This window comes from Diplotaxodon limnothrissa, linkage group LG2 (assembly GCF_057381915.1).
Source record: "Diplotaxodon limnothrissa isolate DT_005_m linkage group LG2, D_limnothrissa_male_GT1.1, whole genome shotgun sequence".
NCBI lineage: Eukaryota > Metazoa > Chordata > Actinopteri > Cichliformes > Cichlidae > Diplotaxodon > Diplotaxodon limnothrissa.
Window position 1 is genome coordinate 13,585,453 of NC_140597.1, and position 12,439 is coordinate 13,597,891.

Here is a 12,439-nt window from a genome sequence, read left to right on the forward strand (position 1 = left end):
AATCTGCAGCCATTGTTCACCTGTTACACTCATGCCCGTGCCTCAGTAACAGAACATTGCTGACTAAGCAGTCCTGCAATTGTGGCAAACGTGGCATCAGACCAACACGACAGAGTCAGGAGTCAGACTGTTATTCTAATCACAGAGAGGGTTTCTCAGAGTCAGATCATGGCTATACTTATAGCAGAAATCAGAGAAGAGAACTGAGGGATAGGAAAGGAACTTCATCCTAATAACACAGTCTGCTAAAGAAAGGAGCAAAGACTGACTGTTTGCTAGCTGAAGCAGCTTTAAGGTGACGTGGATGTCTTTAGTGAAAAAGCATCATCATGAGTTGATTTTGAAACAAAATCAAATCAAAGAAAAAAATCTTTTAAAAATATGGTTCATGTTCTAGAAACCAGTCTGAGCTTTGAGACACGGAGCTTTGTTATCCTACTGAAGACACTGCACTGAGGTCATAAAAGATGGGCGTGGTCAGCAGCAGCACTCGGGCATGCTGTGGAGCAGCAGCCTGTACACTGACACAGGCATGATGGCTCCATGTTTTAAACGCCGAGCTGACCATCTGAGACTCATTAGACCACAAAACGTTTTTGTGAGTCTGTGTGAGCTGTAGCCTCAGTTTCCTGTTCTTAGCTGACAGCAGTGGCACCCGGTGTGGTCTTCTGCTACTGTTGTCATCAGCTTGAGGGTTCAGAGATGCTCTTCTACAGACCTCGGTTGTAACAAGTGCTATTTGAGTTTCTGTTGCCTTCCTATCAACTTGACACGGTTGGACCTCTGCCATCCACAAAGCATTTGTACTCTGATATTTGTATTAACGAGAAGCCGAACAGGTGTACCTAATGAAGTGGCCATTAAATGCAAACCGTATGACCTCTGATGCCTGGTGTCCACATGCTGTGGTCGGTGTTTAAGTGAAGCCACGTTACCTTTTCTGGTTAAAATGCTGCTGCCAAAGTAAAACACTTCCTGTCTGAGATTAGCCCAGAAACAAGTGGTCTGCAGCTGCATCTCACACACACACACTTTTTTTTTGAAGGTGGTGTGACACTCGACTGCACTCTAAAACATAGATCCTGCTGTGTGTGGCCAACGCGTCAGACTGCAGGGGAAGGCGAGAAGAAACCTCGCTGAGCTTTTTATTCTGTGCTGATCATCTTTCTGATCTGAACCCTGTGTCTCCTTCATCACTGCTGAAACCACAAAAGAAGAACTTCATGAACATTTTCCAGACCATGGAGGCTGATTTTCATCGGTAGCTCACCAGCTTCAAAGACCCAGATGCAGCAGGCAGGCAGGAAACACATGTGGAGACTTCTCTTTTAACCCGTTCTTGCACAGTCTCATGAATCTTTCATTCCATTGGGTTTTTTCTGGATGTAAACTCAGTGGTGTTGGTCCACTCTATGCTGGGCTGTTTGCTTCGTGTGTAATTCCTCACTTTCCTCCTTTTGTTTCCAGTATTCTTTAGCGTTTCCTGTTAACATTCACTGCTGCCGTGACTTCAACACTAAGTGGGTTTGTTTGGGTCAAAATAAAGAAAGCGGGTAATTTCTATTGTTCTGCGTTCTTGAATGTGAGTTACACATTTAGTTTCCTGCAGTGAGAAGCAGATTAAAAATGCCCAAAGCTGACTCTTGGTCTTGACAGTTAAATCAGCAAAATTCAGTCTCAGCAAAAATAACTATGAAGCATTTTTATCATCATCTGTTACTGCTGCAGGTCTACACGTGACTCTTTAATGTGAACGCTCAGGAAATGTTTGGATGTGAAATGCTGCCATCTTGTGGGAAAACACAAAAGCACACATAAAAGCTGCAGTGCCCCGTGTTCAGAGATGATCACATGTCCAAAGCGAGTCCCAAAGAGCTTCTGAACCGGTCAACAACGGTTGACCTGGTGACCCGTAAATGTTTGGTGTGGCAGAGTTCACGAGGTTAGAGGAAGCCCAATGACAGTCAGTGCGTGCTGTTCATCTAATAGATCTTTGCCGCTTTGAGGTGTGTCTCCTGCTGCAGTCTTAATTCTTCTCCACAATGATGCAAAGCAGAGGCCGAATGGCGGCCTGCGTCTCCCTCATCTGGGAGGAGCCAATTCACTGTAGAGGACCAACTCCTGTAGCAACCTTACCTCTACCTAACAGAAACATCCTCTGAACTTTGTTTTAGTCATCGTGAACTAGGGCTGTGCGATATGACCAAAATCTCATATCCCGATATAAAACACCTATCGTCCGATAACGATATAAATCACAAAAATTTAACATTATCTGTAAATTCTGTGAATCTCGGGCAGCTGAAGTGTTTCCAGCTGGGCATCGTGTGTCTGGTGTCGAGTGTTTTACCGATGCATGAAACTACACATTTTTAGACATAAGTGGTAACGGCTGCCGTTTTCTTTGCGAGTATTTATTACACAGCGTGTTGCGGGGAAAAGCCTGTTCTAACGTTTGAGTCTAAGGTTTATTTTTTAGCACCTGACAGCTCTTTTTTGCTTGTCATCGGTAAATACTCTGCATACTCTTTCACGTGATTCAGTTTATTTTGAAAAGTCTCAAAGATCTTGAGCTTTATTGTGAAAGGTTTATGTGGAAAATAAACAAGCGGACAAGTGATGGTTTTACCATCTTGTTGCTAACAACAATGCATAAAAACAGGCGCTTGTCCATCCATAGTGTGGTTATATTAAATATAAGAGAAAGAGAGAACTTTAAGAAATTAATATAGCCACTACAGTGACCATCAAAACGATGAAAAAAATATTGCCATAAACAGTTTATTTTGCAACACCACGAAACAAACGATAGCATTAAATGAAACAGTCGTTTTTATCATCATCCGATATATATCGTTATATCGAACAGCCCTATCGTTAACCTTTTTTTCTGAGGTAATTGATTTTACTGCACCAGAAAAGCATGAATAGCTTATGTGATAAAGTTTATTTAAAGCTGTGTTGAATCAGTCAAATGTATAACAGCAACATTTCTCTGTGATCATCACACAAGAAAAATTTGAACTCTGATTTACATGAATCAAAGAAAGAATGAATCAGGCACTTAGCAACAACAAAGAGTTTATAAAAAAAAAAAAAAAAAAAAAAAAAACATAGTGATAACAACAATAATAATACTAATAATAAGGTCATTCACAATAACTGAACAGTCAAAACTGGCTCCCAGTTAAAATAACACATGTGACATTATCCCAAAAAAGAAAAAAAAAAAAAAAAAAAAAAAAAGCACAGAATGTTTAAAAATAAGAAATAAATTAGACAAATGTTAGCAGGTTTTTAGACAGTAGCACTAAAATTCAGTGAGCTGCAACATCATTTTGTTCCAAGTTTTGTCATGAGGACCGCTGACGGCTGAATTATGAAGAAATCATAAACAGACAGCCATCCCCTCCATCTTACAGTCTTTATTATTACAGGAGCAAGAGCTCCAGTGGTTATTCTTTATGTTAATGGTGACAGGTTTAGTTCCTCAGGACACATGAAACCAGTCAGACCTTTGGGGACTGACTGAGGTGCAGGACTGGTTGAATAACTGAAGGTTGAGATTTAGTTTTGCTTTAAGCTCCACTTGAGTCTAAAGAGATTGGTTTCTATTATTTCATTAAGAGTATTCATGTGATTTATTTCAGCATATTTATGCATCTCTGTCATCCATGTTTTAATCTATTTTCCTTCATATGAGCAGATCATTTCATACCTGTGATAATAATAACAACGTCATATTTCGACATAAAGGCTTCGCTTTTTCCTAATTAGTTTTTCTGTTACTGCAGGAGATGAAAACTATAAAAAGTTGATGAACAACAGGAACTTCAGTAGCTTTTCCAGCAATTAAAAGTAGTTTTAATAAAATTTCAGCTCCTGTAAAATCGTTCTCAATGGTTAAAAAGCACGATAAGAGGTCCAGCAGATACAGTGACGCAGTTTGTGTTCATACAGAGTGAAAGAAGAGCAGCTTGGATGCATCTTAACGTGGAGAAAACCTGTAATTTCACTAAAGAGAATGTTTCAGTGCATCACTGCGCCTGGTTTCGTACATTGCTGCAGGAGCTCATGTTCTGTGCGTTTCATCCCATAAAACCTGTTTTTGTTGTCTTTTCTTCTGATTATTATCCCACATCTCCCCTCCCTCATTGGTGAAAACTTTTTTCATTTCCCAGTTTTAAAACCATGAGGCTCCGGCTGACGGCTCAATCTGAGTGGATGGAGAGCGTGACTTTGAGGCAGCCCAGCTCTTTGCCCTGACTGCCGAGGACCCCCTGAACCCGGTAGTCCCCGTTAGTCAGCCAGTAGGGCAGATCGATGTTGGGCAGGTAGAAGATTGACTGTGGCAACGTGTATGAACCCTGAGAACAGAGAGGGAGAGTCATGGTGTTTCATCATGTTTAAAGGTCACAGAGCTCAGGGCTCATGTTTCATCCCTAAATGGTTTTCTACACGTTTCAATCTCAGCTACTGAGAAGTGATCTGATTTGAAATCAAAGACTTACAGCTTTGAAGGGGCAGTGGCAGGGTAGGCCGTAGGTGTGCAGCGGTTCGGGACAGTCCTGACCGGGCGGGATCAGCTGGCTCAGGATATCGCAGGCATCCTTATAGTGACAACTGCCCACCTCATCCAGACAGGGCACCTTCACCCAGAAACCTGCCACCTCCTTCTCCAGAGTTACATTTAGCTAAAGATTGAGAGGAGACAGAGAAACAGCAGCACATGTGTTAAAAATGCTGCAGCGTCACCAGCGCCGTGCCGCAACCTTAATCCTGTTGAGAGGAAACGGTGATACCCGACATACTTCCATATGCCTTTATCATAGCTAACGTGCAAGTGCTAGGTATTTGGTTTTTAACTTAAATCTACAAATCTGCAGGAAGCTTCAGTTTATTGCCTCAGTATGTGCAGAGTTTTGAAACTCCAGTTTCCTCAGCTCTCCACATAGCAGGTTCCTTCATCAGCGTGAACAAGACGCAACAACAGCCACATAAGCATGTCAGAATTATTTTCAATTTTACAAAAAGCATCATAAAAATAAGATAAAATAAAGAAAAACATCAGCAGGTTGAAGCAAACGTAAAAACTAAAAGTGGCCAAACATGATGCAGTGACCTTTGATTTGGTGAAGGTAGAATAGAACTCCTCATCACCACAATCGCCTCAGGTTAATTACCCACTGCAGCAAATCCAAGAACTCTAAAAGAAATTTGAGGAGACCTCGAAGAGGATCATAATCAGAGTTTTACAGTTCATGCTTATCACTGCACATGTGACAAAGAACAAGTTCTGCTGAGTGATAAAGTTTCTTTTCCCGTTTCAGACGCATGATTGCCGCTTTACAGCTGGAAAGGAAAAAAAAAAAAAAAAAAAAAAAAAAAACCTCCAAGTGCCTCTCACATCCTTAAACACACCATCACCACTACATCATGTTACACTACTCATTACATTACCTTCTAGCTGCTCTGTAATAAACTGTGACATAATCACCAAAAAAAACAATAAAAACCTGAGGCCCCACACGACACAAATTCCCATCCTAATAAGGACACACACACCATCTTAGTTTTCAAATATGAACATGGAGCAAAGATGAAAAACAGCAGGCTTCAAAGCAATCGTCATGGCGATTCTACTTTAGAAACAGACTGCTCACACTGTAACAGGATCACTGTTATCTGCTGAAGATCAGGTGTAGCTGTGGGTTGTCTTTGTGTTAGAACGGTGTGTGTCTGCGTCAGCAGTATAATCCAGTTAATTCACAGTTTGAATTTTACCGTCACGCTCTTGTCCTTTCATGTGATAAAAATAAAAGTAATGTCCACCATCGTCGTCCTCCCTGCACACAAACTGAAATCAGCTGATCGTAGCGACGTATGCATGAAGAAAACAACGTGGTTGGTGGTGTTTTGTCTCTCTCTTGGTTCGCAGTGCAGGTAAAGAACTTTGGTCACACAAGTAACCACATAATTGTAACTGTGTGATGTGATTACTGACTTTAGTCCAGTAGCTCATTATATTACTGTGATCCTGAAGAATGTAATGTGTCACTGTGTATCAATCATACACTGCAGTTTTTAATATTGCTGTTAAACATTAGAATATGGCTGTGTCTAGTTTGCAGAATGATTTAAATTTAAAAATCTTAAACCTGTAAAAATAAATGACAGCCCTGATCCGGGGGGTGTCCGTGTGTAGGCCTCACAGGAGGCAACTGGTTGTCTATTTAGTTATTTATTTGGTTAATATGTGTACAAATAAACCGATTGAGGAATGAAAGAAAAGAAAACTGAATAAAATCCAATAAAACCTGACTGCTCTGTGCCATCAGGTGTTTCTTCTAAATGCTTTATATATCTTGGCAAACCGGACAGTATTTTTATTCCTCTGTATCAAACACAGATTGGAAACAGGAAGTGGTTTTCATGCGTGCTTCTAAGTAAAGTTGAAATATATAAAGTAATAATACCTTTCTAATATTTCTGTCTCCTCATTCTGATGATATTAGCTCATTCATCTCTTTATTTGGCGCATGTGACCATGCTTCACAGACAAGCTTCTGTTTTCAGTGTACCATGTAACCCAAACAACATTCTTTGTTTAATTTCATTTTCCAAGATTAAAGACTAATCAACGGCTTCAAGTCTACACCACAAGTTGCACACACATTCTGTAGATATAGATATATACATGAAAACTTGATGTTTTTTAATTTTGTTTAAAAGTTTTTCTTATTTCTCTTGTTATTTTTGAATGTTCAAAATAAATTCTATCTCTCTCTCTCTCTCTCTCTCTCACAAATAGGGATGGGTATCGTCTAGGTTTTATCCAATACCAGTACCAAACCGGTACTTTTGAAACGGTGCTTAAATGAAGAACACAAACTTCGTCCAAAAACCTCTCATGTTTAGCTGGGTTTTTTTGTAAAAAGATAACAATCTTAGCCTTTTCTGCAGCTACAGTGGGGCAAAAAAGTATTTAGTCAGCCACCGATTGTGCAAGTTCCCCCACCTAAAATGATGACAGAGGTCAGTAATTTGCACCAGAGGTACACTTCAACTGTGAGAGACAGAATGTGAAAAAAAAATCCATGAATCCACATGGTAGGATTTGTAAAGAATTTATTCGTAAATCAGGGTGGAAAATAAGTATTTGGTCAATAACAAAAATACAACTCAATACTTTGTAACATAACCTTTGTTGGCAATAACAGAGGTCAAACGTTTACTATAGGTCTTTACCAGGTTTGCACACACAGTAGCTGGTATTTTGGCCCATTCCTCCATGCAGATCTTCTCGAGAGCAGTGATGTTTTGGGGCTGTCGCCGAGCAACACGGACTTTCAACTCCCGCCACAGATTGTCTATGGGGTTGAGGTCTGGAGACTGGCTAGGCCACTCCAGGACTTTCAAATGCTTTTTACGGAGCCACTCCTTTGTTGCCCGGGCGGTGTGTTTTGGATCATTGTCATGTTGGAAGACCCAGCCTCGTTTCATCTTCAAAGTTCTCACTGATGGAAGGAGGTTTTGGCTCAAAATCTCACGATACATGGCCCCATTCATTCTGTCCTTAACACGGATCAGTCGTCCTGTCCCCTTGGCAGAAAAACAGCCCCATAGCATGATGTTTCCACCCCCATGCTTCACAGTAGGTATGGTGTTCTTGGGATGCAACTCAGTATTCTTCTTCCTCCAAACACGACGAGTTGAGTTTATACCAAAAAGTTCTACTTTGGTTTCATCTGACCACATGACATTCTCCCAATCCTCTGCTGTATCATCCATGTGCTCTCTGGCAAACTTCAGACGGGCCTGGACATGCACTGGCTTCAGCAGCGGAACACGTCTGGCACTGCGGGATTTGATTCCCTGCCGTTGTAGTGTGTTACTGATGGTGACCTTTGTTACTTTGGTCCCAGCTCTCTGCAGGTCATTCACCAGGTCCCCCCGTGTGGTTCTGGGATCTTTGCTCACCGTTCTCATGATCATTTTGACCCCACGGGATGAGATCTTGCGTGGAGCCCCAGATCGAGGGAGATTATCAGTGGTCTTGTATGTCTTCCATTTTCTGATGATTGCTCCCACAGTTGATTTTTTCACACCAAGCTGCTTGCCTATTGTAGATTCACTCTTCCCAGTCTGGTGCAGGTCTACAATACTTTTCCTGGTGTCCTTCGAAAGCTCTTTGGTCTTGGCCATGGCGGAGTTTGGAGTCTGACTGTTTGAGGCTGTGGACAGGTGTCTTTTATACAGATGATGAGTTCAAACAGGTGCCATTCATACAGGTAACGAGTGAGGGACAGAAAAGCTTCTTACAGAAGACGTTACAGGTCTGTGAGAGCCAGAGATTTTCCTTGTTTGAGGTGACCAAATACTTATTTTCCACCCTGATTTACGAATAAATTCTTTACAAATCCTACCATGTGAATTCATGGATTTTTTTTTCACATTCTGTCTCTCACAGTTGAAGTGTACCTCTGGTGCAAATTACTGACCTCTGTCATCATTTTAAGTGGGGGAACTTGCACAATCGGTGGCTGACTAAATACTTTTTTGCCCCACTGTATAGGGGATTTATGGTATCACTCTTGGCTGGAAGCAGTGCTTAATCAATGGGAAAAAAAAAACAAAAACAAAAAAAAAAAAACACCAACTTTGTCCAAAAACCTCTCATGTTTAGCCGTTTCCACTTTTTCTTTGGTCATTTTAGCCTTTTTGGCCAGGATGAAGGGAGTATCTGCCATCAAACAAGAAGACAGCCGCATGTAACTACGACAGTGTTTGCTAGTTCACCTTACGTGCATTAATTTAATAACGTGGTGAGCCTACTCAACGTAAATTACACACAAACAACATTAAGCTACTGACCCAGAGAAGAATGGCTGCTGCTGCTGCCATCATCATCAGTCATCATTTCTGCTACACTGGCAGGGCTAGGGGCCAGGACTCTCCTCTTCGAGTTTTTGGGGGATGTTGCTAACTCTGGGTCCGATAACAGGCACCACACCCACAATAGATGTGCTCGATGTGAGCTCTTGCAGCAAGCTATCAAATACGGTGCATTTCTCGGCTTTTAAAAAAAAAAAAAAAAAACGCTATGTGTCGCCAGGTGTTTCATCAGATTCAAGGTGTTACCTCCTTTGCACAGTATCACCTTAAAACACTTGTTGCAGGCTGCTGAGTTTGCATCTTTTGCTATGAAGTACAGCCAGACTTTGACCGCTTCGCCTTGGGCGTTTTTAATCTGTAGCTCTGCTCTAAAAGAACATATGTACCTGGGCCCGCCTACTACGCTTGCAAAGGTAAAATGATTGGCTAGAATCCAAAGTGTGTGACATCTCAGGAAAAAAAAAGCACCGAAATGTGCGCTGCTTTTCGGTCTGGTTACTACCGTTTATGTCAGAACCGGTGCCATACCGGTACCCATCCCTACTCACAAGTGACTAAAACCAAGACCCTTTCACTCCACATAAACTTTAACTGTCAAAGTGAAAGTACACGTGGGCAATGAAACAATAAGACGAGGAGCTGTTTCCTCAGGGCCGAGGTCTAACTAAACTCAATAACTGTTCAAAAAATACTCAATAACTGTACTCGATTTAGGGATAGGCACACTTCATTGGGACTTTGTAGGATTCTGACAGAGAGTCAGACGACTTTTTGCTTTGCCAAATAATAAGAATATTATACCAGACAGTTAAACCACTGTTGAGTAACCTTGTGCCTGTTACTTAAGTTAACCCTGTGGAGGATGACACTGCTATAAACTAGTCAGGTTTTTCCTAACATTTCAATACTTAACTAAAGGAATAAAGAGAAAGAATTTTGTCCGTTTCCATCAGCTCTAAGTTATTCAACCCACTCATTAATTAAAATCCATCAAGTTATTCACCTCAGTCAAGCATCAACAAAATATCCTCTATTTTGCCTGCAAAATACAAAGAGTTATAAGTAGAGCTGGGCGATAGAACGATAACGATATGTATTGCGATATAACTTTTTCTCGATCAAAAAATTAAACTATTGCAATAGACCTCGCCGCTCTTGTCCTCTTTAAAAAAAAAAAAAGAACAGCCAATCCAAATTAAGTAGCGCAGAGCCGAACCAATCACAGCCGCAGCGTCGCGTCACGTGACTTGTTACGTACAGCACAAGTGCCAAGCCACACATGTGTATTTGTTTGGGAAGCAGCCAGCCGCCGTGCCGCCCGGGTAATGGAGGAAATGAGTGTGCCGACTAGAGAAAAATCAACCGAGAGCGTGACCGAAGGTTACCGAAAAGAAAATCGATGATGGTTCCAATGCCGGAGAGATTGTCGAACGGGAGAGCCATAGAAGTTCCTAGTGTGAAGGTATTTCGGCTATTTCAAGTCTGACAAAAAACAGTAGCGCGCACTATAAATTGTGCCGAAAGAAAGTCTGGAAATACAATAAACCGGTGCATGCTCAATCTCTGACTGGAAGCGCTAATTCGTCATTCGGCTTTTGTCAGACTAAAGTAACTGCTAAAACTGTTTGAAAAGCTAAGCTATACAACAAGGAGAGATTGAGAATTTCCTTTTAGTTCTCAGTTTATTTGATATTGACAAAAGTTAGTCAGTTTTGTCTGTTCTTCTGTAAAACAAACTAAGATTTATTTTTAGAATTAATATTTTGTTTCTAAGTGGAATTGACAATTTAGTCTGTTTTATTTGTTCTATTTTGAAACTTAAACGCTTCAGCGGCTGCCTTTTGTGTAGTTTGCAATATTTGCCTTTATTTATCTGAAAAAGTCTCATGTTCCTTAAGTACATCTACCCTGTTGAACTTATTATGGGAAATAAATATTTAAGTCAAAACAAGCTGCTGATTATTTCACATTTTACTTGTGAGCAACGGCACATTAAAATCTTACAAATATAGTTATTTGGCTTATATCGTGATAGATATCGTTATCGCCTGAAATGGAAAAAACCTATCGTGATATGAAAAAATCTTATATCGCCCAGCTCTAGTTATAAGCAATATTAGGCACAGTTTTCTGATGAGTAGGAGACTCACAGTGCACATTTTAACCTTGAGATACTCGTTTGTGTTTGACCACCTGCCCAGGGTGTAGCCCACCTCTTGCCTGATGACAGCTGACAAAGGCTCCATCTCAGCTCAACCGGTTGATCCGGTTAATTTGCCTGTGTGTGTTTGGAACTTGTGAGTTTGTGAAGTGTGCTGAATGCAGCTCCCTCTAATGAAAAAAATTAAACAAAAACCATTTCAAACTGGGAGACATTTAAGCCCTTTGTTCACTGTGGCTGCGCTGAAAGGGAAGTGCTAAAACTAACAAAGTACCCTACTGCTTCCTTTAAAATCTGCTCCTTTTGATGTTAGTCATAAGTGAAAAATTATTTGTGAAACTCGACTGAAAGCATCCTCATGTCACTGCCATCCATAGATAAGCGCACTCACAGACAGAGGAGTGCCGAGTTCAACGGCCGTGGACCCAGAAGCGGAGGCTGTCAGATCACCTGGGATGGAGATTGGGTCTGGAGACATGGTGAGGGTCTTCAGCACAGCTGGAGCATCAGGCGGTCCGCAGTTCTTCCAGTCGAAACCCAAAACCTGCAAAATGCATAAAACTATGTTTAAACCTCAGATATTTCCCATCACGGTCAGAGCGTTCCCGCATTTCCGTACTCCAGGAAAATCAACTTGTCCAGACGTGAAAGCTGAGTGACGCAGTCCAAACAGACAGCAATCAAGGAATCATTAGATTCACGACTTTCATGTTTGTTTCTTGGATACTGCAGTGTTTTTCCTTTTCGTTTATTTATTTATTTATCTCTCTCTAATGTTTCCATTGTGGATCCACTCTCTTCAGCTCAGTTTGTGTTTCCGGGTTTAGTTTAGAAGAGCTGTTACAGCTCGGTAGTCTCAACCCTGGACCTCGCCGAGCCCCCACACGCACGTGCAGTTTTAAGGCTCTACGACGACTCCGGCAGGTTTCACGGATGAACCGTCCACATTTAGTACGTGAGGTCCCCTAAAACAGCACGGTGGGAGCTTCGGTGTGGATAAATAAAACCCGTACAGAGGCTTTGGTACCCGGCGGAATTTGGCTCACCTGTACGTTCCTGACGTTCTTCCACCCGAAGGAGCCGCAGCTCACCTGAGCTAAAGCGGCAGCTACGAGCACCGTTACCGCCACACGTTTGTCCATCCTCACGTTTGTGGCACAGTTCCACAGTGCCTTTAAACAGAGCGTCGACGGCTTATACCTTGCAGCACTTCCGTATTTACGATCGCGCTGACTGTAGTCACGTGACGAAACAGCACGTCTTCTTCTTTATATTGTTTATTGGCGGTTGCCAAACAGCAAAATGGTGTATTACCGCCACCAACTGGTGTGGAGTGTGAACAGAAATGAAAAATAAATAAATAAATACAAAATTCAAATCCTA

General features: G+C 41.5%; 1 protein-coding gene across 1 annotated transcript; it reads right to left on the reverse strand.

Annotated features, from left to right (window-relative positions):
- Positions 1-3,257: 3,257 nt before the first annotated feature.
- On the reverse strand, positions 3,258-12,275 carry gm2a (ganglioside GM2 activator). Its single transcript, XM_085367266.1, has 4 exons — positions 12,103-12,275; positions 11,448-11,600; positions 4,512-4,694; positions 3,258-4,367 (listed from the first exon to the last, which is right to left on the reverse strand). The coding sequence occupies exons 1-4, from the start codon at positions 12,196-12,198 to the stop codon at positions 4,212-4,214; spliced, it is 588 nt and encodes a 195-aa protein (XP_085223392.1). The 5' UTR covers positions 12,199-12,275; the 3' UTR covers positions 3,258-4,211.
- Positions 12,276-12,439: the final 164 nt, after the last annotated feature.

Coding starts and splice junctions, on each gene's coding strand:
- gm2a (XM_085367266.1), bottom strand. CDS start 12,198: ATGGACAAACGTGTGGCGGTAACGGTGCTCGTAGCTGCCGCTTTAGCT. Junction 4,695..11,447: donor AACTCGGCACTCCTCTGTCT/GTGAGTGCGCTT, acceptor CTCAATCTTTAG/CTAAATGTAACTCTGGAGAA. Junction 4,368..4,511: donor GCCACTGCCCCTTCAAAGCT/GTAAGTCTTTGA, acceptor CTCTGTTCTCAG/GGTTCATACACGTTGCCACA.